We start from the raw sequence: 23369 nt of genomic DNA, 5'->3' as shown, positions 1-23369 counted from the left end.
TGTTTCTTATTGCAGAAGTAATGTGTTTGCACACACACACACACACACACTGGGCAGCGGGAGGCGACAAACACTTACATTGATTTATTTATTTATTACGGTTTCATTGAAAGTATTCATTACGGATGAGCGGTACGCCACATTTTTGTGTGCGTTTGTTGACAGCTGAGGCGACTTCTCTCAAAAGTGAGTGTCCATCTTGTGGGAGCTTGCCTTTGAAAATGGGGTCTGGGGGAGTAGGTGGGGGGGCTGAGGTCAGAGGTGGAAGATCAGGGTTATGCTTTTAGGAGGTTCAGGGTTAAAGGACAAATTAAAGTTAACGGAACGTCGTCACAAATGCCGTGTTGCAGGTCCGTATTGGTGTCTGTGTTTGTGAAAAAGAGAGGAGGAAGGGAAAAAGGAAAGAAAATGAGGTAGACAAATCACAAAAAAAGAAAAGAATGCAATGTGAGAGATGGATAAAGAAAGAGTTGTGGAAAGGAAAAGATAAAGAATGAACAAAAAGGTAAGCTTTAAAATGGAGGGTTACGGAGATGGGAAGATGGGGAAAAAGGTCAAATGAATGAAAGAAAGAGATAGAAGCCATGAATCAAGAAGAGGTAAGGAAAGAATGAAAAACAAAGAAGAGAGGAGGGGAAAGGGTACAGGTAAAGCAACAGAAAAAGAGAATAGAAACCAATACAATATATTAAAATAGAAAGACAGGAGTGAAATGAGAGAAAGGAGATGGGGGGAAAAAAAGAAAGGAAAAAAATGAGCTTTTCTGTCGCCCCTTTAACCCTTGGACCTCCATATTTTCTCCTCTGCCTTTCTGTCTTTCTCTCCCTCCTCCTCTGCTTTGTCAACTTTTATTAGCGAGACTTTTGACACTGAGGTGACACCTCTCCCTCTCTCTCTCTCTCTCTCTCTCTCTCTCTCCCTCCTCAAGGTTAAGTTCAACACAAGTTCAACATCCAGTCTCTCTCTCTCTCTCACACACAAAGACTTCGTTTCACAATTAATTGAAAAAGGCAAATGTAAAAAGGATTAAACATAAAAAAACACAGAGAGAAAAGATCTGATTGGATCCTATACCTGCAGTATGAAGCTTGTACAAAGTCAAGGAGGATGATCTGGAAGCAAGATCAATTGTACTTGTACTTACAGACAAATCCACTCACTATCAATACTTCTTCCCAGGGAGTCTCGGGTACACGTATAAAACAAAAACAACTGAAACCTATTAATTAAATAGCAGTGGCAGTCTGCACAGTCTGGCGATCAAGACTATGGATTGTACAAGGACAAAATGTGGCCGTCAGCTTTACAAGTTTTACCAAAAGCAAGCTACCTTTAGCAATTTTGTCAAAAAACACAATAGCCTTTCACATAGTTGGTAATATTATATGTTATTTATGCTTTGCAGAGATGTCAAATGATCCAGTTAAACAAGTGTTATTGCTGCATATACAGTCCCATCTGTTTATTTATGTGATCAACTTAAGTAACTACGCATTACATGAACAATCTGAGCAGAACTTCCTTAACATAATATCAGGAGGTGTGTTTTTAATCCACTTGTTGTGGTGTGTAAGTTGGTGTATCGATAAAAGCAAAAAATGCACAGACTTAGCAAACAGATTATGACGTACATTAAGCATGTGACTTAAATGTCCAGTGAAGAGATTGAAACGTCCGATCTGTGTGGCGCGATGAGGAGACCGCCACCTTCCTCACGTTAACAAATTCAGCTAATCAAACAAATCACATCACATCATATTTACATCACGTTTTTCCATCTTGTTGCTGCTTCTTCTGCAACGATTGACGTAGGATTGTTTAAAAGCTGAAGTCAAGAGTCCAAACCCTTTTCAATCTATTATTTGTAGTATTTTTTATTTCAACAACCCCATGCTCTATCAACTTTCTTGTGGGGAGATACTTAATATTCAGTCATTAATTCATCCATTTTTCATTGCCATAGCCTAATTAAGTTTCAATATATTCAGGCAAACCCTTTTGCCATTACCCATATGTCTGTTGCAGAATATCAACTGCAACATCAAAGAAACTGTAAATTGCAGAATGAAATGAGAATGTGACCACCTTCTCTCTCATTCATTTAATTGTATTTCCCCTTAATTGTTGCTCTCCCTCACCCTCTCTCTCCTCTCTCACTCAGGGTTGGACCTGCCCTTCATGATGATGCCCCACCCTCTGCTGCCTATGGGGCTGCCGCCTGCATCTGTGGCCATGGCGATGTCACAGATGAACCACCTCAACACCATCGCCAACATGGCCGCCGCAGCCCAGCAGATACACACCCACGTACACCGGGCGCCTGTCATCAAGGTGAAACACGCGCACTTTAAAAAAAATACTTTGTAAATGACAACCATCGAGGACCCCAGTAGCTTCCCTGAGGAACTCCTCAATAAAGAACTTTTATATTATGTTTAATATATCTGTTTTAAAATGAAAGGAAAGAATATGTGCATTAATCTAACATGTATAGACTGTAAAAACAGCGTACGTAGCATCAGTGACGTCACCCATTGGTTTGTGGACTGCCGTTTAGAAGCCTCGAGTTTGACAATATTTGAAAAAAAGTGATGATAAGAGATTGTCGAATTCTCTAAATGTTGAAGAAATGTGTGGTGGTCTTTTCTTTACAATCTTCTTCAATCCAAGAAACAAACAGAGGCTATTTTTTCCTCCCACAAGAAGAAAGATTAATTCTACTTCATGTATCATTTCTTTTATCGTATGTATTATTAATTAGTTTATTGTTATGCTACATCTCCAACATGGCAGCGTCCTCTCTTCAATCAATGCCAGACACTGGTAACCCATAGTAACCATATTAAAACCTCTAATGATTCACTTCAGATCTTCCATCAATACACTTATTTACACCTCACTCATTCATGCCTTCTCTCTCTCTCTCTCTCTCTCTCTCTCTCTGCAGGAGAGAGTGTGTGACAGTCCCTCTCTCTCTCCATCTGTTGATGAGATCAACACTCCTCTGCAGTCGCAGCCCAGCAGCTCGGCCTCCAGCTCACCCGAAAGACTGGGTACACACACACACACACGCACACACACACACACGCACACGCACACACACAAAACTAACTGTGCTTTTTCTTTCAACAGGATTGGTGTCCGCTGATGCAGATGTTGCACTGCCCAACCCTGCTGCACCCATCAAGAAAATAACAAAGGACAAAGGTTGGACCACACACACACACACACACACACACACACACACACACACAAACACACACTTATATAAATGCGTATATTCCATTACCCATCTTAATCTAAACCCTCACCCATTTCGTTTTTGACAACTGACAAATTGTCCTCACTTAGAGGCTTTCCTCATCTACTGTATTTACACACATACACACACACACACACACACACATACACACAAAAAGACACATGACTGAAAACACACTCGTAGAAACACACACAAACAGAAACAGAAGCGTCAGGATGTTCAGCCCCTCCTATTGATCACCTGTCTCTGAGCCATCAATCATAGGAATGAACGAGGGAGGCAGAGATAAATAGATATATAGATAGATGGATGAAGGGGGGAGGGGGTGAGGCTAAGTGAAGGAGACATGGCTAAAAGGGGTCGAGAGGTCACACACTAAAAGCATGTGGGGCCTCTCCTCCCTCCATCATACACTCTGTATTTTCCATTCTTATAACACATTCTGTTTTCAGCTAATTCTTCACTCTCTTCACCTCCTCTCCTTATTTCCTCTCCCTTCGTACTCCTGAAGCTGCCCTGCAGACATCAGCAGGAGCAGCTTCCTTTAAAATCAATACAAATCTGCTTCTCTTAAAGAATGGAGTGTGGATCTTAAAGGAATAGTTCAACCAAAAATAATATCATTTGTATATAGTGTTCACCTCTCTAGGCTCTCTGTGGTCCCAGAAAAAGCTTTCAATCGAATGCGTTTAACAATAGCGGAGCACCCGAAAAATGAAAGCATGTCAGCGCAGACAGACAGACTTAGGCGGAGGCCGAAAAAAAAAGTTAGCAGAACAGTTACAAAAATGCCCGAAAGACTTTCAGAAAATCCCTGTGCAGCATAAGTGTCTTGTATCGTCACTTTTTTTTAACTCACGTAGCGTAACAAACATACTAATTTGAACCCAAACCATTATCTTTTCCTAAACCTAACGTTAACCATGCGTTTAAAACAGCAGTACGTGAAGCATCGTAGTTTCACACGTAGGGCTGCCGAGCGTGTTGACCCTTTGTGTTGTCTTCCCGTCCACCACGCAACTTGTTGTCCTCCCCGGTTAACCCCTTTTTCTGAGGTTTTTGAAGGTTTTTTGAGGTTTCTGTGGCGCTTTTTCGTCCCTTTTTTCCACTCCCTCCAGATATTCCACTAACTTTCAACTTATTCCCATTAGTTGTACACTTTATTTTATTTTTAATTCAAGGTCAATAAACCTCATTTCTATGAAATCATACCTCATTTTTGAGTAAAATATTTTTTGGGAATTATTTCGACAAGTAGTTATGTTTTAGTGGATAATCACAGACTGTCAAAGTTTAGTCAGGATACGGTTTAGAAACAATTCCATAGTTTTTTGAAATGCTGTAACATTTAAAAAAAAACACCCCAAATTCTATGAAAGTAGAGATCTGATCCTTAGTTTTCCTTGAGAAGAGCATTGTATGGAACAACCCATGTTATTTTTAGGCAATTTGCTTGGAAGAAACCCACATTTTCTGATGTAGAATCTGTGAAAAAGGGTCAAATTTGACCCCGAGGACAACAGGACGCCAAGGGGTCCTTGTTTGTGGCGGGTTGGGATTGCTTTGCGCCAAGGATCGTCTTTTAAATAAAAAATAAACCAGAGGTTCCCTTGACACAGTTAGAAATGGCCGTGAAATCTGATTTACCTGCAACAAAGTCCTACGGTTCTGAGTGTTTGGACTAATATGCCGTACCAAGACTCTGCGATACTGTACTTAAACAATCCTGGACAGCTCATTAAAACATTAAAACACAGTCAAGTTCCTAGTTGATAACTAGAAAGTGTATAAAAGCCACTCAGACACAGAAAGTGTTTACTGCTCATCTCAGGGGAAAATAACAGACAACGAAATGTTCTCCCTCCATCTGGAAGGTATATCGGAGCAATTACTGCAGCGGAACGACGTAATAAACTAAACCAGTGTTTGGGAGAGAGTGTGACCTTACTGTGTGTTGTATCCTCGGACAGTTTTTTGTGTGTTGTTTAATTCAAATTTGTGACCAGTGGAAGCAAACAAAGCATTTTAAATGCTGGGGCTCAGTTTTGGGTAATTTGCAGAAATTCCATTCAGAAAGTCTTTTTATTTTTTTTTTATATGGTAACTTTACTCATAAACTTGATTAATGCACATTAATTAACACTCTGCATCCTTCAATATCTGCATTTTCCCTGCTGCTCCTTTTTCAAAATAAAAGCACCTCATTGTGCTACAGTAGAATGAAACATTACTCAGACACCAAGTGTTCATTCTTACCGTTTTTCCTCCCTCCACTCATTTTAATAATCCTTCCCCCTCCTCTTTTTATCAAAATGCCTGTCTCTTTCTCTTTTTTTTAATCCTTTTAAACGCTCCCTCTTCTTCCTCCCTCCTCTCCATATTCTGCTGTTTCTCCATTTATGTTTCATCCCAGTTTTTCCTCATATTCTCGCCTCTGCACCACGTCATAGTTTGTCCTTTACTGAGCTCACCTTTTATCCCCCTTATCCCCTCCACTTTCTCCTAACGCTTTTTTACTTAATTCCCTTAATCACGTTTCTTTGCCCAAAATGTCAAAGCTTTGTCAACATGTAATGGGAGACAAGACAAGAGGTGAAAAGACAAATGGTTGACAAAAAAAAGAAAGGAAGAAAGGATGAGAATAAAATAAGCAAGATTGACAATTGGAAATTGGGAAAGAGAAAGAAGGCAACAATGGGGACGAGAAGAAGAAAGTTTTAATGATGAAGATGAGAGAAAGAAACACATGTGGAAGTGAAGAAAAGGTGATGAGGAAAGATATGAGCGGAAAGGTGGAGTAAAGGGATGTATGGATGAAGTGGCAGATAGAGATGGTGTGTGTGTGTGTGTGTGTGCATGTGTGTGTGTGAGAGAGTGCATCTTAATCAGCGTTAATTTCACAGCAGAGTTAACCCAGTTGTCAGTGTGTTAGGCATTAAGGGCTGATCAGACACTGTGACGCACACACACACACACACACACACACACACACACAAATCAAGAATGTCTTTAATCCTTGCCAATTAGTACCACACATGATTGTCTGAATACTAACGACGTGTGTGTGTGTGTGTGTGTGTGTGTGTGTGTGTGTGTGTGTGTGTGTTTGGTGTAATTGATTTCTGTGATGCTGCTTCGTTGCCTTTTATACCTTAGTAAACATCAACATTTCATAAACTTCAGTCGAAGCTCGTGACGACGTACATTTATGACTATTTTTTGGCTTAAAGGAATAGCTCGACATTTGGTGAAATATACTTATTTGCCTTCTTGCTGAGAGTTATTGTAGATGAAAAGATTGATACCCCACTCGTCTCTTCGTTCAATGCTAAGCTACAGCTAGCGTAGCAAAGCTGACCTTTGATGCACTCTCAGCAGCGCAATTCTTTACAAGTTTGAAGGCAGATTTTGGAGTTCGTGGATGGCTTAAAAGTCCTAACTTGTTTGTTTGAAGTAGCAATAATAACAATATTTTTTTTTATATGTAAAGTACTTTTCATTAAACATTTAGGGAAAAAATATGTACACATAAGATTACCACATAAAACCAAAAAAAAGATTCTCTTTTCAAAAGACAGGACAGTATTCGGTCATTGTATTAATGTGATGTGTTGATATTTTAGTATGTAGTACTTTTCATTAAAATGTCATATTAAAGTGTACCATAAAAGAGGTCAACAAAAATCCCCCCAAAAAGAAATGACTTTGATATTTGTTCTTCGCAGAAGAGTCTTCGCTGGGACAAGCCCTGCCCCCCGGCTTCCCTGCTCCGTTCCTATTCGCTGACGGCCTGTCGTCCGTGGAGACCCTGCTCACCAACATCCAGGTATGATCCTGCTTTGACTGTCTCGAAAGACTCTTGTGTTAGAAGTAGGCAGAGGATTCCATGGCGTATTATAGTGTTATAATATCTCACCAATAACGATTATTGAAGACAATGCAGCAATATTATATTACAAGACATTCTTCGCTGTGATCGTGGTTAATAACAGGTTCACCCCCTTCTCGTATTAACCCTTCTGTTGTCTTCCTGTCGAAAGTGCACTTGTTGTCCTCCCGGGAAAATTAACGCCTTTTCTGGTGCCTTTTTTCTATGTTTTTGACACTTTTTCTGACATTATAGCCCTTTCTTTAATGCTTTTTTTTCTGCGTTTTCGCTGCTTTTGTTGTTGTTCCCTAACCACCATACACCACTAACACCAAGTTATTACCACTAGGTTAACACTTATTTTTGGAATTTATGGACAATAATCTTCATTTGTAAGAAATGATACCTAATTTTTGATTTAAAAAAAAAAAGAAGCAGAAATTATGAAATAGACTAATATTAGAGGAAATGTGTGTTGATGGATAATCAGGGACTTCAAAGAGTCCAAGTTTTGTCAGAATACAGTTTAGGAACCATTTAAATTTTTTTTGAAACGCTAAAACTTGAATAAAACATTCAAAATTCAATAAAAGTAGGGATCATGAATTGTACGTGCAAATAGGAATCGTATGGAATCCATCACATTTTTGGGTAATTAAAAAAACAAACATTTCTGATTTTGAAATTTTGAAAACGGGTCAAATTGGACCCGAGGATACCATGAGGGTTAAAGACATTTAGACAATGTATATGAACAAAATAAACAGAATCAGTTTGATTTTCAAGTAGGTTTCACATACAAGGAGTTGCCGTGGTATTTTGGTGCGTAACATAAACCACATACAGAAAAGAAAAATACTTATAATTTAAAAAAAAATAATTTAAAACAGAAATGTACAATAAAAGACACGTAAAATACATCTGTTGAAAAAAGAAAGCAGCTGTACAGCAGCACTGTGATCACTGATGATCTGTGAGAAAACTGTGACAGGCAGCATTACAAATTACACAAATAACTAATATGTTTGAGGATGTTCCATGAAACATGTATGCAAAAGAAGAACAGTAGAACATTAAAAGGAAAATACAGGATGTGAAATTATCCCAAATTATGCACATGGAGTATAGTAAGTTTTTTTTTTTTTTGTTGATGCTTCTGGCACTTTAAAAACGTTTTTGTCGCTTTTTCTGACACTTTTTTAAAAATGGTCAATAAACCTAATTTATGACATTATACCACATTTTTTTAGTTAAACAAAAGCAGAAATTATGAATTATTTGGACTAATAGTAAAGATCAGAGGATGTTGAGTGGATCACAGAAGTTAGTTTTAGTTTAGTTTCAGGATACTGTTTTGAAACCATTTAAATAACTTTTTCAAATGCTATAAAAATGTAATAAAACACCCAAAGTTCAATGGAAGTAATCATTATTGTGTTAAAATGTTGTATGGGTTCCATCCAACGTACATCCACACATCCATTGTTATATTTGGGCAATTTGGTTGAAAGAAACCCATATTTCTGTCATCAAAATCTTTGAAAATGGGTCACAAGGGTTAAGTATAAGAGATTTTTTTTTTCTTCTTTTTCTTAGTATGTATCTTACAAAGGATTATCTTATATTATTATCATAAATTACTCTGTTGAAACCTATGGTTATAACATGTAGATATATTACTAAATAGTTATCTTATTTCAAGCAATTTTCTTTGACTGTTCTTATTGGACTACAGTAATCCCAACATACCCAGTATCACAATAAACCCGGCAGTATTGTGGCGAAGGATAAAACAGCAGATATTAAAACACTTTGTAAACTGATATCATCAAGATGTTTGATCCCTAATATCAGAAAATAATACTCAAAACGTTAATACTTCAGTTTCAACATCTGCATACTATCACTAAAGTCAAAACGGATGTCTTTTTAAAGTTATTTACCCTATAACAAGACTCCTTCTTCTTCTTCTTCTTCTTGTAACCGTGTCCTCCCAGGGCCTGTTGAAGGTGGCGGTGGAGAACGCCCGGGTGCAGGACAAACAGATCCAGGCGGAGAAAAGAGAGCTGAAGATGGAGCTCTACAGAGAAAGAGAGATGAGAGAGAGTCTCGAACGACAGCTCACCTCCGAACTACAGAGCAGGGGTAAAGACGAACACAATGAAAAACTTCACATATCTGTGGTACAGCGATGCACCCAGAACACAAAGCGCCAATGGCAAAGGTTGGAACTTGAGAAAGAAATGATTTTCTTGAGTAGAAACCTTTTTTTTTTTTCTTTCGAACTGGTCTAATCACTGCGTTGGCTATCTGCTCCTGCACATGGGACGACATGGAAGTTGTTTGAAGGCACTCAGGGAAACGTGGGAACTTATAACCGAAATAGAAATGCTTGAGGCAGCTTAAAGGGATAGTTTGTATCTTTTTGAAGTGTGGTTGTGTGAGCTACTTCCCCGTAGTCAGTCAGTGTATTATCTACAGTAGATGGAGGTCAGCATGCCCCCAGTTTGGAGGAGCAGGCAGGAGTAATAATAATAATAATTTATACTTCATTAATCCTACAAGGGAAATTACAATGTTTTCACTCTGTTGTTATGATTATACACATTACACACAGGTAAAGCTGTGAAAATATTCTAAATATAGTGTACATGTAAACTGATATTGATGATTGTATTTTTAGGTGTGTAAAATCCGTTTAGCTGCTGCCCCCCCCCTCCCCCCGTCCACAGCAGTACGTTGCTTAGCTTCCGTGTCGATACTCCTGCGTGCTTCTCCAAACTGGGGGTATGGAGAAGTAGCTCACACAACCACACTTTGAAATATCCAAACTGAACACAAAATGACTCCTGGGACTTCCCGTCTTCCTCCCTCAGCCTCCATCCAGAAGCGCCTGAAGAAGGAGAAGAAGGCCAAGAGGAAGCTGCAGGAGGCGCTGGAGTTTGAGTCGAAGAGGAGGGAAAGGGTGGAGGACGCTCTGAAACACTCCTCCTCGTCCTCCCCGTCCCCTGAGCCGCTGCACACGGCAAACAACAACAAGAACGGTACGACGCCATGTTTGTTACTTTAGTTTCCTTATACTCCGTTTTTTACTGCTCGCTCAGCTTTCTTTAATGTTTCCCTGTTTTGTAAAGGTCCCGTGGCATGAAAATATCACTTCATGAGGTTTTCTAACATTAATATGCATTCCCCCAGCCTGCCTATGGCCCCCCAGTGACTAGAAATGGTGATAGGTGTAAACCGAGCCCTGGGTATCCTGCTCTGCCTTTGAGAAAATGAAAGCTCAGATGGGCCGATCTGGAATCTTCTCCTTATGAGGTCATAAGGAGCAAGGTTACCTCCCCTTTCTCTGCTTTGCCGCCCAGAGAATTTGGCCCACCCATGAGAGAGAGAGAGACATCATGGCTTTCAAAGGAGCAAAGTGGCAGTTGGTCAAGGCCACACCACCACCCTCCACCTTGCCCCCCCCCTCTCCTCTCCTCTTCAATAGCTACAAACACAGAAATGGCACATACTAAGGAAAGCTCATTGTGGGACTGACTCTAGTGGCTGTAATTCTGCACCAAGGCTGAATTTCGGAAAAAAAGAGACTTCAGATACAGCATTAGAGGACCACTAAGGTCTATATAAAAGAGACTTCAGATACAGTATTAGGGGACCACTAAGGTCTATATAAAAGAGACTTCAGATACAGTATTAGGGGACCACTAAGGTCTATATAAAAGAGACTTCAGATACAGTATTAGGGGACCACTGAGGTCTATATAAAAGAGACTTCAGATACAGTATTAGGGGACCACTGAGGTCTATATAAAAGAGACTTCAGATACAGTATTAGGGGACCACTGAGGTCTATATAAAAGAGACTTCAGATACAGTATTAGGGGACCACTAAGGTCTATATAAAAGAGACTTCAGATACAGTATTAGGGGACCACTAAGGTCTATATAAAAGAGACTTCAGATACAGTATTAGGGGACCACTAAGGCCTATATAAAAGAGACTTCAGATACAGTATTAGGGGACCACTAAGGTCTATATAAAAGAGACTTCAGATACAGTATTAGAGGACCACTAAGGTCTATATAAAAGAGACTTCAGATACAGTATTAGGGGACCACTAAGGTCTATATAAAAGAGACTTCAGATACAGTATTAGAGGACCACTAAGGTCTATATAAAAGAGACTTCAGATACAGTATTAGGGGACCACTAAGGTCTATATAAAAGAGACTTCAGATACAGTATTAGAGGACCACTAAGGTCTATATAAAAGAGACTTCAGATACAGTATTAGAGGACCACTAAGGTCTATATAAAAGAGACTTCAGATACAGTATTAGGGGACCACTAAGGTCTATATAAAAGAGACTTCAGATACAGTATTAGGGGGACCACTAAGGTCTATATAAAAGAGACTTCAGATACAGTATTAGGGGACCACTAAGGTCTATATAAAAAAAACTTCAGATACAGTATTAGGGGACCACTAAGGTCTATATAAAAGAGACTTCAGATACAGTATTAGGGGACCACTAAGGTCTATATAAAAGAGACTTCAGATACAGTATTAGAGGACCACTAAGGTCTATATAAAAGAGACTTCAGATACAGTATTAGGGGACCACTAAGGTCTATATAAAAGAGACTTCAGATACAGTATTAGGGGACCACTGAGGTCTATGTAAAAGCATCCAAAGAGCACCATATCACCTTTAAGGAATCGTTCTAATACCCTTACTGTTCTTTCTAGTTTCAAGCTTGGATTCTTTGGATTACATTTTTAATCAGTTTGATTAGATGTTTCACTCTACAGTTCTTTCTCTATTTTTTGTCGGTCTTATTTCTTCCTTTTCTTTGATTGAATCTGTTTTGGGAAATGAGGACATCTTTTGCGAAGTGCGAACATTTTGAAAAGTGAGAACAATTCAAAAACTAACAGCATTTTGGGAAATTTAGTTTCTTTTTTTGCAATGTTGGGAGTCCAAATATTTGTGTAAGCAGAGGTCAGTTTGAAAAGCGACATCATTTTAGGAAAGTGAGGACATTTTGGAGAATCAGGACATGTTCTGGAAAGTAGGGGACATGTTTTGGAGGGACGCAGTTCTAGCCTTGTGTTTACCTCGTTGTGTCTGAGCTGTTGTTGACTGAAGCTCATTAAAACAGGCTGCTGCTGTCTTCCTTCCATAAAGTTCAGTGTAATCACCAGCGGCAGTAATTGTGCATTTTGATCTCCTCTGTGTAGCTTTACTGCAAACGAATACTAAAACAGCCATCCCAGTTGACCAATACTGTACGGGACACTTTAACCAAGCCAAAAACCAAAACAAATATTTGCTGGTTTCAGCTTCTTAGATGTGGAGATTTGTTGCTTTTCTTCATCTTATATGATATTCAATTTAATATATTTGGGTTTTGGATTGATGGCCAGATGAAACAAGCAATTTGGGCAAATTTTTTTGCATTTTCTGACATATTATAGACTTAGACAATTCATTGAGAAAATAATCAGCAGATTAAGCAATAATGTAAGTAATCATTAGATAAAAATACAAACAATTTAAAGCCACCATTTCGGTGTTACTCCAAATATATATTTGGGTGCAGTATCATTCTCTATAGGTGGACAAATGGTTGTTTGTGACTTCTTTGTAAACCTATTTATTTATTTTTTTACCTGCACACAGTTACAAGGTGCTGTTTTTTTATTTTTATTGGACGACCCACTGAGACTCTGTCTTGTCTTTGTGTTTCATACCAGACGCTGCTGTAGCCGAGGATAAACCTGAACTTAATGGAAACCAGCAAGACAACGGCGCTATACAAGGTACCTGAACACACACACACACACACACGTGGTAGGCATATGTGTGTGTGTGTTGGGGCCCAGGCTAGATTAGTGGAGACATTAAGCAGACACAGAGACACTGTGGCCTCCCTTTGATGTATGCACCTTATCAGACACATGTGTGAGCGTGTGGAAATATTTCATTCAGCTGATGTCAGTGTGTAAAAGTGTAGGAAATATTTGTGTTTAAGGTTGTGTCCACTTGCGCGTTTGTGCTGAGGGCCAAGTTGAAACGTAGGCCTTGAGGGTGAGGACATTTTTGGAAAATGGTCATTTGTTTTGGAAAGTAAAGACATTTCTGGAGAAGTGACATCTTTTTCAAATGAGAACATTGTTGGAAAGTAAAGACATGTTGGAAAAGGCCGACATTTTCAGTAAGTGAGGACTTTATAGACATTTGGACAGTGTGTTTAGTATAGTATGTCATAAAAAACATTGAAATGTCATAAAAAGGTATGTCAGGACTATTTTATGTGTATGACTTTTTATGACATATGACTTTTTTATGATTTTTTTGACTTGCTACCGATTGTTTTTTTTTTTATGTATGCTTACTCTATGATTTTTTTTTTATGGTTTTCATGGCATACCATCATTTTACTTTTAGTGAGATACTACACAAGGCCTTTTCATGTCTTATGGCATACGTTACCATAACTTTTTATGTTTTGTTACAGCATGTGACTTTTTTGACTTAATATACTAACTTTTTTTGAACATACTATATATACTATGACGTTTTTCGACATACTATACTGTGACTTTTTGACATGCTATGACTTTTATTCAGATTTTTTTTTTGACATACTATACCTTGACTTTTTTTACATACTATACCTTGACTTTTTTGACATACTATACTATGACTTTTTTTTTCGACATAGTATTCCCGCACGTCAACGAGGGGGGCAACATGTTTGTTCTAGGGCTGGGCTCGATTGAAGAAATTCTTAGTTGACTAACACTCATTCAATTGTATCGACTAATCGATTAGTTGATTTAATCGACAGATCTGTAAATCTGAGTTTCTCCGCTAGAGGTCGACCGATAGTGGATTTTACCGATACCGATAGCTAGGTTGGGCCGTATTTGCCGATAACAGATTAATCGACCGATAGTATTTAGAATTGATACTGGATAAAACAGTTGACAAAATACATAAATAAAAAAAAAAAAAGTCCAGACGCTTTTGCCAATAATCAAAATAATAATGTCATATTTATTGATATTACATCCACAGCAATGCTACACAAGCATGTGTGTTGTCTAAAACAGTTCTCCTACATATTTGGAGTGATCCAGTGCAAAAATAAACATGAGCATTATAATTCATATAAAGGACAAACTATTTACATTTCTTCCAAAAAGGTCCAAATGTATGCCAAATCTCCAAACAGTGACGCCATTCTTCTCTGTAGAACGGTCTAGAACTAGCCTGACGTGGTCCTACTCAGATTCTAGTCAGAAGGGGAGTCTGAAACCTTCTACAGAGAAGAATGGCGTCACGGTTTTGAGATTTGGCATACATTTGGGCCTTTTTTGAAGAATTGTAAATAGTTTATCCTTTATATGAATTATAATGCTCATTCACTGGATAGACCTACAACCAATCAGAGCAACGGAACGCAACTGTCAACAGAACTCAACCCTGTGTATCATCTCCATAGCAACCACTCTTTGCACAATGCATTCGTTCTAACTTCCGACTTTTAGACTTTTTTGAAGCTGGATATATCATTTGTTGCGTGTAAATATAAATGTGAATAACGTTAGTGATAGTGACATGCTCGCTACAGTCGCATTTCTAGAGATGAATCGGCGAAAACACGTTTTATTTCAATGAGTCACGGCTTTGTTATAACGCCGCTGGGCGCTCCCTCTCTTCACTCACTCTCTATCTCGCTCCACCATATAACGCTACCGTGCTTTCGGGCAGTTGTTGATGCTCCTCCGCTGAGGATTTTAAAATGAATGCGCTGTCAATTCTACACATCTCAATTCTCCAGCGGCAGCCACTAGACGGATCGTGGACGATTTGGGTCGGACTTGCGTTTATTTTTGTCAGTGTTTAACCGCTTGAGGTAAGTTAGCCTACTACTAATGTTTAGCGTCATCTCAGCCTCGAAAGCAAACATACTGTTGTGCTGTTCTTTCTCTACTAATGCAGCATCTATTCAACAAATTAATAACTTTATAATATGACAAATTGTACTGTATACATACCTTTTTGCTGGCGATGCTTTAAACGTGCATCTGATGTTAGCCTTCTCCGCACAGCATGTGCTCTCCGTGCAGTGCGCAGTAACACGTGTCGAAAATAAACACGAGGCATCAGTGATAGTTTTTATTTCGCCTCTAGAGGCCGCTATTGTAATGCATGATGCCAGCAGACCCTTCTCAGCTCTCGTGTACTGTGTAATGAATTACAGCGCGTGCTTCTCAGCCACTCCAGCAACGGACGCAACCAGGAAAAATCGGTATGGATAGTTCCAATCAACTATCGGTGCCGATTAATCGGCAAAACCAATGAATCGGTCGACCTCTATTCTCCGCAAATGCAAAAGCATCACTTTAATTCTTGTGTTTACCAGAGATCTGCTCGTACGTTTCTTGGAAATAAGTCATTCAGCATGAAAAAAAGAATAAAACATGACTTATCGACTAAAGAAATCTAAGTTGACTAAGACCAAAACGACCGATTAGTCGACTAATCGACTAAGAGAGAGCAGCCCTACTTTGTTCAGTTTTGTCTTTGAACTTCCGGTTGAGCAACTCTGTCCATTGCAGTACGTTGGCACATTAGCTATTTCAGTGAAGATGTCCAGCATTATGTGTTCGGTGCGGGTCTGTCATAACCATTGGATTAAAAGACGGGTATCCCAGCGATGAGGACTGGCGTGTGTGGCTGAAGGCGTTAAACTTGAAGAAAAAGCCCTACGTCTGTTCTTTTCATTTTGTGGACGGCAGACCATCTGACCCATACCCCGAGAAATGTTTGGGATATGTTACTCCATATCAATGTTGCTTTTTGTCTCTTCCCGCGTTAGCCTCTCTATCCTAATTCACAGAGTTTTTCAACATAGCTAACTAACCGTAGTTAGCCGACCGGAAGTTTAAAGACAAAGCGGAAGACAAGAATTAAAAAAAATGGGCGGGGCTGAATACTATGACTTTTTTCCAACATACTATACGATTACTTTTTTCCACATATTATGACTTTTTCTACTTTTGACATACATCTTTTATTCCACTTTTTTCAAAATACTATACTATGACTTTTTCCACTTTTTGTATATACTGTGACTTTTATTTTTTTCAGCATACTATACTATGACTGTTCTTTTGAAATTGTTTCAACATACTATGACTTTTTCCCCCCACATACTATACTGTCTTTTTCATTTTTTCTCAGCATACTATACTATGACTTTTTCAACATATGACTTTTTTCCACTTTTTTTGACATACATCTTTTTTTTAACTTATTTCAACATACTATACTATGACTTTTTTAGCATACTATACAATTACTTTTTTCCACTTGTATATACTATGACTTTTTTATTTTTTTCACACTGCCACGGTGTTGTCTTTTCCTTGTTTTATAGGCTTCATTACATTAAAGTGAGTAAAAGCACCAATAGTCAACTCTACAATATCGTCACAATATCGACATTGATTAATTTGGTCGAAAAATATTGTGATATTTGATTTTCTCCATATCGCCCAACTCTGTTATAAAAAAACAAAACAAATAGAAGCAGCTTTATTGATATACACACACAATACAACAACATGCAATGTCAGACTGTTTCTGTCAATTGTAAACAATAATACAGTAGTGGAATAAATATTGAATGGTTAATGTAACAGGTTGCTTTATAAACATGACATGGGTGGATATGTACAGTAAATGCATATACATGTCAGTATACATACACAGCACCTTAGGTTTTCATTTGGACAGTGACATGTACGATAAAGTGTACAATAAAAACAAGCAAAATATATATAGTGTGATTGAACTTATGTTAACTGTTCATCAGAGTGATGGCCTGTAGGAAGAAATTTTGTTTTGGCATACTGTGTTTTGTTGTGCCTATAAGAGGGGAGAAGAGAACAGGTTGTGATGGGTCTGCAAGAGACATGATTATTGCAGTGTAGAACTGGAGCATCAGCTCCTGAAGCAGGCTCTGAGCTGGCGCAGGGAGTACATCCTCTGCTGGGCCTTTTTGATTACTGTGTCGATGTTGGACGCCCACTTTAGGTCCTGAGAGTTGCTGGGTCCTAGAAAGTTTTCCATAACATTTTAGACAGACATTTCACAGTACGTTGAGAAAAAAAAAAAGAGTCAAACTATAGTATGTTTAAAAAGTCAGTTAAAAAAAATCATAGAACGCCAAAAAATTGATATCATGTCGAAAACAGCTTTAGAATGTCGAAAAAGTCATGTCAAAAAAAACATAGTATGTCGTAAAATAGTCATAGAAATCTCATAATAGTATGTCGAAAAACAGTAATAGTATGTCGAAAAAGTCAAACAAGTCACAGAATGTCAAAAGTAATCAGAAAAAAGTCATAGTATGTTGAAAAAGGCATGTCGAAAAAGTCAGTATATAGTATGTTGGAAAAACAACAGAAGTCATAGTAGGGTTTCTGCAGGTTTTACCAAGTCAAATTTAAAAGGACCGCTGGAAAGCTGAATATATCTTTAAATTTATGGAGAATTACGAAATTAGGGTCACTTATGTAGTAGAAATGTGAAAAAAAAATTGAAATTGGTGCCTTCTAGGCCGAGTAAAGCCAGAAAATGTGTTTTTGGCTTATGTGGATGAAAGACACCAAATCCCAGAATGCACCTGCTTCGCTGCTTTGAGTCCACTCCCAAGACACGCCTACAGCTTGACAGACAGACAGAGGCATTCAACTCAACTCAAGCGTGTTTTATTGTCATTTCAACCATATACACGAAACAACGTTTCATCGTGACTCAAGTGGTGTTACACATTTAAAATATATAAAAACGACATTATATAAAAACGACATACGAAACAGGCTACATTTAGTACACACACATTATATGCTCCCTGAAGTTCAGCTAACGCATACTAGCATTAGCGCTTGGTGGGCTGTAAACACCGAGCATAAACACAGCCGTGAATTAGTGTGTAATGTAGAATGGTCGGCATTTAACAGTCACAAACTCCACCAGCAGTTAGCAGTTAAATGGATACAAATCACCACATTTCTGCACCACTCGGTGTTAACACAGCCCGCATGGTAGCTGGGCAGTCCGGTACACTATTCAGCCATGTTTCCACAACAACAAAAACACAGCAGTCACTGAACTCACGTTGGGAGTTTCGTTGAAGGTGGATGTAGTCCAGCTTGTTGTTTAATGAGCAGACACTTGCAAGCAGGAGGGCTGGGACAGGTGGACAGCTAGCGTTAGCGTTCCACCTAGCCGATGAGGATGTCTCCTAGCCGGCTAGCGGCATTGAGCGACACCGCTGGTCTCCGTGCAGGCGAAGCTCACGTAGTGTGCCGAGTATTGCGTCTGTAATAACGTTTCCTGCATATTCTCCGATCTGTACCGATGTATCCCGGTGGTACACACGTCCGGTAGTTTGAATGCAGATAATTGTTGTAAATGTTTTCTGCTGAAAACCGAAAGCCTGTTTAGCGAAGATTCAAGATGGCTGACAGTCGTTTTCATTCGGAATACCTCGGCCAGACTCGGCAGTCCAACCCCCTGTGGGCGGGTTTAAAACATGCGGAAGTAGCTCCTACTATTGGCTGTAGCCCTTTGCCTCTGGCCAAAAAATCTTCCGATGACGCAAAAATCTTCATTTTACGTCATCGGAAGATTTTTTCCAGACCCCCAATGCAGAGATCTCTCGTCTCAGGGGGACATGAGGGAGGGAGGCACGGTCATTCAGAAATACTATCGGGTTTCTACTGATACAAAGCTGAATGCTAAATCGGTGAAGTATCCCTTTAAGAGTTTTTAAGACTTTTATGAATGACATTTAGACCTATATCACGACATAAAACTACAACAAAATGCAGAGTCACAAACGTACTTGCAAAGTAAATACATGTATTCAAATTGAATAAAAGCAAAACGGAGAATAATAATCTGTACATTTACAGTGCATTTATACTAGCGAAAGAAATAACTAGATTCAGAATAAGAGGTAGCATTACATGGACATAAGAAAATGAAGACCTTTTAAAATTATTTAAGACCTAGAATACAATACTTAGGGATTTTTAGACTTTTTAAGACCCTGCGGAAGCCCAAAAAATCACAGATAATGGCTTCTGAACCGAACACTACCCAATCGGACAAGTATCAGCAGTAATGTGACCCGGAATTTAACAACATTGGCAGCCAAGATGACATTGTTTAATGGTTTTAGCCATGTAGCTACTTTAGTTAGCGGTTGACACTAATAGAATATAGCAGCAATTTCTACAGTGAAAAAAAGGTTTTTAAACCAAATACTACTAACAGAAAATGTTTCAGGAGTATTGTGACCCGGAATGGGGGAGAATTTAACAACACTGGCAGCCAAGATGACATTGTTTACTGCTGTTAGCATGTAGTTACATGGGAATTTTCAGTGGCTTATAAAAAACAATCCAGTCCTCCCTACTTGGAGCCATAGACTGTTAATATTAATATTTACGGTCAATGCTTGGAGCAGATGACCGATCATAGAAGGCCAGCTTAGAGTTGCGTAACACTTAGCCGAGAGTAGAAAAAACTGTTGAAAACCGGAGTGTTCAGAAGAGTTGGAAATCTGAACGTTTTAGCTCACGGGGTATTGTCTAATATAAGTTTACCTCATTAATTGAAGTTTTGGCCACGTTTAACATGAAAATCCAACATTATAACATTGTAAGTATGACAGAAAACACGGAAAAGCATAATATGTGACCTTTAAGGTTCAGTCCTTACTGCAGCAACCTGGTAAAAAAAAAAAAAAGAATCAATTAAAAAAATTCATATTAGTATTAGGGCTGCACAATTAATCGAATTTTAATCACGATCACGATTTTGGCTTCCCACGATCAAATTTGCGTGATCGAGCGATATTTAAAATGCGTCATTCCCTTCATAGAACAGTTTTTGCAAAGCCAATCTAGCGCTCCATAAACCACTGTCTGATCACATGTCTCCATGAGCCAATCAGAGCTGTTCCCTGCCTGCACCGCGCAGCTTAGTTTCTAGATGTAGACAGTCACAGAGAACAGAGTAACGTGAGGAAAATTCCACAACAGGTAGCAGTCGGTCATCATAAGCCGGTCACAATGTTTACCAGTTTACCAGTAAATGCAACGTTTTGTCCCGACTGTGTTGTTTTTCAGACAACAGCAGTGACCAGTGCTAGTTTGTGTCTTTTAGCTCATAGCTTTAGCAGCAGACTGTTGGACGTCCCGCTGTTGGAATCCTACAGTGAAATACAGACACACTACACTGTTTAGCAGTCAGCATTTTAGCCGTGTTTAATCCAGTTACTACTGTGGCTAACGGTAGGCTAATGTTACCTGCTGTGTAACGTGTTACTAGTGTTTACTAGCGTGACATTCAGCGATGTTTATGTTGCCTCTAACGTGGGTTTCGGAGCATCAGGTAGCGCGAACGCATGTAAGTGGCAGTGTAATGAGCCACAGAAATCCGCGTAGCTATTTCGTCCGGTAGATACCACGCGGCACACGCCGTGCGGAACGTGAACAGAAAATTGCGTTGCCTGTATCTTTCACGGCAAACATGCATGTGTGGAAAGCGGTCGCACAACAGCTGAAATGGCATACTCCTTCACAGTATCCTTCAATAAAGGAGGAATGTAGCACAATATGGATGTATTAGTAGGAATGTAGCACAATATGGATGTAAAAGCAGTTATAATTATATAATTATGTGACAATGAAATTTGTTTTGGCTAAAATCAACAAATAATCGTGATAATTAATTGTGATCTCAATATTGATCAAAATAATCGTGATTATCATTTTGGCCATAATCGTGCAGCCCTAATTAGTATGTTGAAAAAAACATCTGAATAAAATCATAGTGTAATTAGGGCTGAGTGCGAAAGCGTCTGAGCGCGTAAGCGCAAGCGTATGTCCTCTCTGCATATTGACAGAGCGGAGCTCCGACACGCGCACGCACGCACGCACACGGCTGTGGCTAAGTGGTAGAGAGGTCGCCTGCCAATCAGAAGGTTGGTGGTTCGATCCCTGGCCCTGCAGTTCCATGCCGAAGTGCATGGAACTGCACTGAAGTCCTTGGGCAAGACACTGAACCCTGAGTTGCCCCCGATGCTGCGCCATCAGAGTGTAAATGTGTACGAATGTTTATCTGATGAGCAGGTGGCACCTTGTACGGCAGCCTCGGCCACAGTGTATGAATGTGTGTGAATGGTTCCTGTACTATGTTAAAGCGCTGTGAGTACTCGTTAAGACTAGAAAAGCGCTATATAAAAACAGTCCATTTACATTTACACACACACACACACGTACGGAGAGGTGCGGACGGAGTAAACTGTCTGCAGTTTTGTTGAAGTCACAGTGAGTCACGGCGATGCCGATAAAGTGGTTTCAAGTGTGGTTACAGTTTTTCAGAACTTCACTCAGACAGCGTTTGCTGCGATATGATATTAATGGCGAGCCGAAAGCGGTCGCGGTGCTGTTGACGTTACACTTCCTCTTAGACAAGCAAGCACAACGGTGGTTTCTCTGCCCTTATGACTGACTGACAGGCTGAGCTGAGCTCTGAGTGAGCAGTTTTACCAGAATTTTTACATTTTGATAACAGTTTTGATTCACAATTAAGGTGGAAAATAAAAGCTATGTGTTTAATGTGTTTTTGTTGTTGTTGAAATGGATTTTAAAACATATGGTATCGAAAAAAAGTATCGTTAGGAACCGGCATCGAAACTGAGGTATCGAAATTGGCACCGGATCGAAAGATTTTGAACGATGCCCAGCCCTAAGTGTAATATGTCAAAAGTCGGAAAGAAGTAAGCGTATTGTATGTCGAAAAAGTCACAATATAGCATGTTGAAAGATTTGATGAAAAAGTCATACTATGTCATAATGGTCTCATTTAAAAAAAAAAAAATGTCCCCACTTTCCGTTAAAAAGTGCTGTCTCCAAAAATGTCCTCACTGATGGAAAAAAAATTGTGACATTTTGGATAAAAGAGGACATCTTGAGAATCTTTTTTTTTTTTTTTTAAAGAAGTTCAATTATTTTAGGATTTCTTTTGACTATGTCCTGTCCTCACTTTCGCAAAAGATTGTTGAGGGTTAAGACTCAGAAATTAGGTTACATTTATGGACTTGGGGAATGCATTATGCCAAGTACTGTGTGTGTGTGTGTGTGTGTGTGTGTGTGTGTGTGTGTGTGTGTGTGTGTGTGTGTGTGTGTGTGTGTGTGTGTGTGTGTGTGTGTGTGTGTGTTAGTATGCATGTGTCGTCTCTTTCCACCAGCTGTGCTCAGTCCTCCCTGACATTGAAAACTTTCATTTGAAACTCTGCGTGTGTATAAATGAATATATACAGGCGAACACACACACACACACACACACACACACACACACACACACACACACACAGACTACACACACAGGTTGAGTGTGTGTAGTCTGTACCTGTAAGTGTGTATTTTAGTGTGTATGTGTGTTTGATCCACACTCTGGTGAGACAGGGAACTCTAATTAGCTCTCTCTCCTCTTTAGACCCCTTTTAGATCCCCTCTCTTCTGCAAGCCAAGCACTCTGACAAACACACACACGGACCCACCTGATTTCATTAATGTTGATTGGCCCAGTAGGACCCCTTTGCTGCCTTGCTCTCTCTCTCTCACACACACACACACACATTCACACCCACACACACACACACACACACACACAGATAAACACACACTCATCCCTCCTGCCATAAAAGCATTTTGCACCTATTAGTGGGCCCCACACACACACACACACACACACACACACACACACACACACACACACACACACACACACACACACACACACACACACACACACACACACACACCCCCTGCCTCTCTCACCTTCCACACTCTTAATTAACGAGTGTGGAGAAAACTGCTGAATACAAAGAAAGACATTGCATTACAATCAGAAAGAGAGAGGGAGAGAGAAAAAGGACAAGCAGGGTGGAGAGAGAGAGGGTTAAAAGGAAAAGGAGTAAGATCGGTTTCTCTCGGTTGTTTAAAGCTGACCGGACTAATTGGCCAGTAAAAATATTAGACGAGATGTGGGAAGAAAGTGAGGAAGAAGAGAGGGCAAAGGAGATGGGGGAGGGGAAAAGTGTGGAAGTAGGACAAAGGATAGAGAGCAAAAAAGGAT

At 39.4% G+C, this 23369-nt stretch overlaps 1 protein-coding gene and 1 long non-coding RNA gene across 3 annotated transcripts in view; one reads left to right on the top strand and one right to left on the bottom strand.

The window, feature by feature from the left end:
- dachb (dachshund b) overlaps positions 1-23369 on the top strand; it is a 101443-nt gene that overhangs the window by 72142 nt on the left and 5932 nt on the right. The window contains exons 5-11 of one of the 2 annotated variants that reach the window (XM_039823087.1): positions 2162-2331; positions 2948-3053; positions 3133-3207; positions 6988-7088; positions 9128-9275; positions 10007-10174; positions 12893-12958. In XM_039823087.1, coding sequence (XP_039679021.1) covers positions 2162-2331; positions 2948-3053; positions 3133-3207; positions 6988-7088; positions 9128-9275; positions 10007-10174; positions 12893-12958 — 834 coding nt within the window. The remainder of the gene's footprint in view (positions 1-2161; positions 2332-2947; positions 3054-3132; positions 3208-6987; positions 7089-9127; positions 9276-10006; positions 10175-12892; positions 12959-23369) is intronic. The other variant, XM_039823088.1, reaches the window with a different exon arrangement.
- LOC120573381 overlaps positions 17159-23369 on the bottom strand; it is a 43649-nt gene continuing 37438 nt past the window's right edge. Inside the window, exon 3 of the long non-coding RNA XR_005641700.1 lies at positions 17159-17266. This is a non-coding gene — a long non-coding RNA (uncharacterized LOC120573381). The remainder of the gene's footprint in view (positions 17267-23369) is intronic.

The sequence above is a fragment of the Perca fluviatilis genome, chromosome 14 (genome assembly GCF_010015445.1).
Source record: "Perca fluviatilis chromosome 14, GENO_Pfluv_1.0, whole genome shotgun sequence".
Lineage (NCBI taxonomy): Eukaryota > Metazoa > Chordata > Actinopteri > Perciformes > Percidae > Perca > Perca fluviatilis.
The sequence above is the reverse complement of the archived record's forward strand: the minus strand, read 5'-3'. Positions and strand labels throughout refer to the sequence as shown.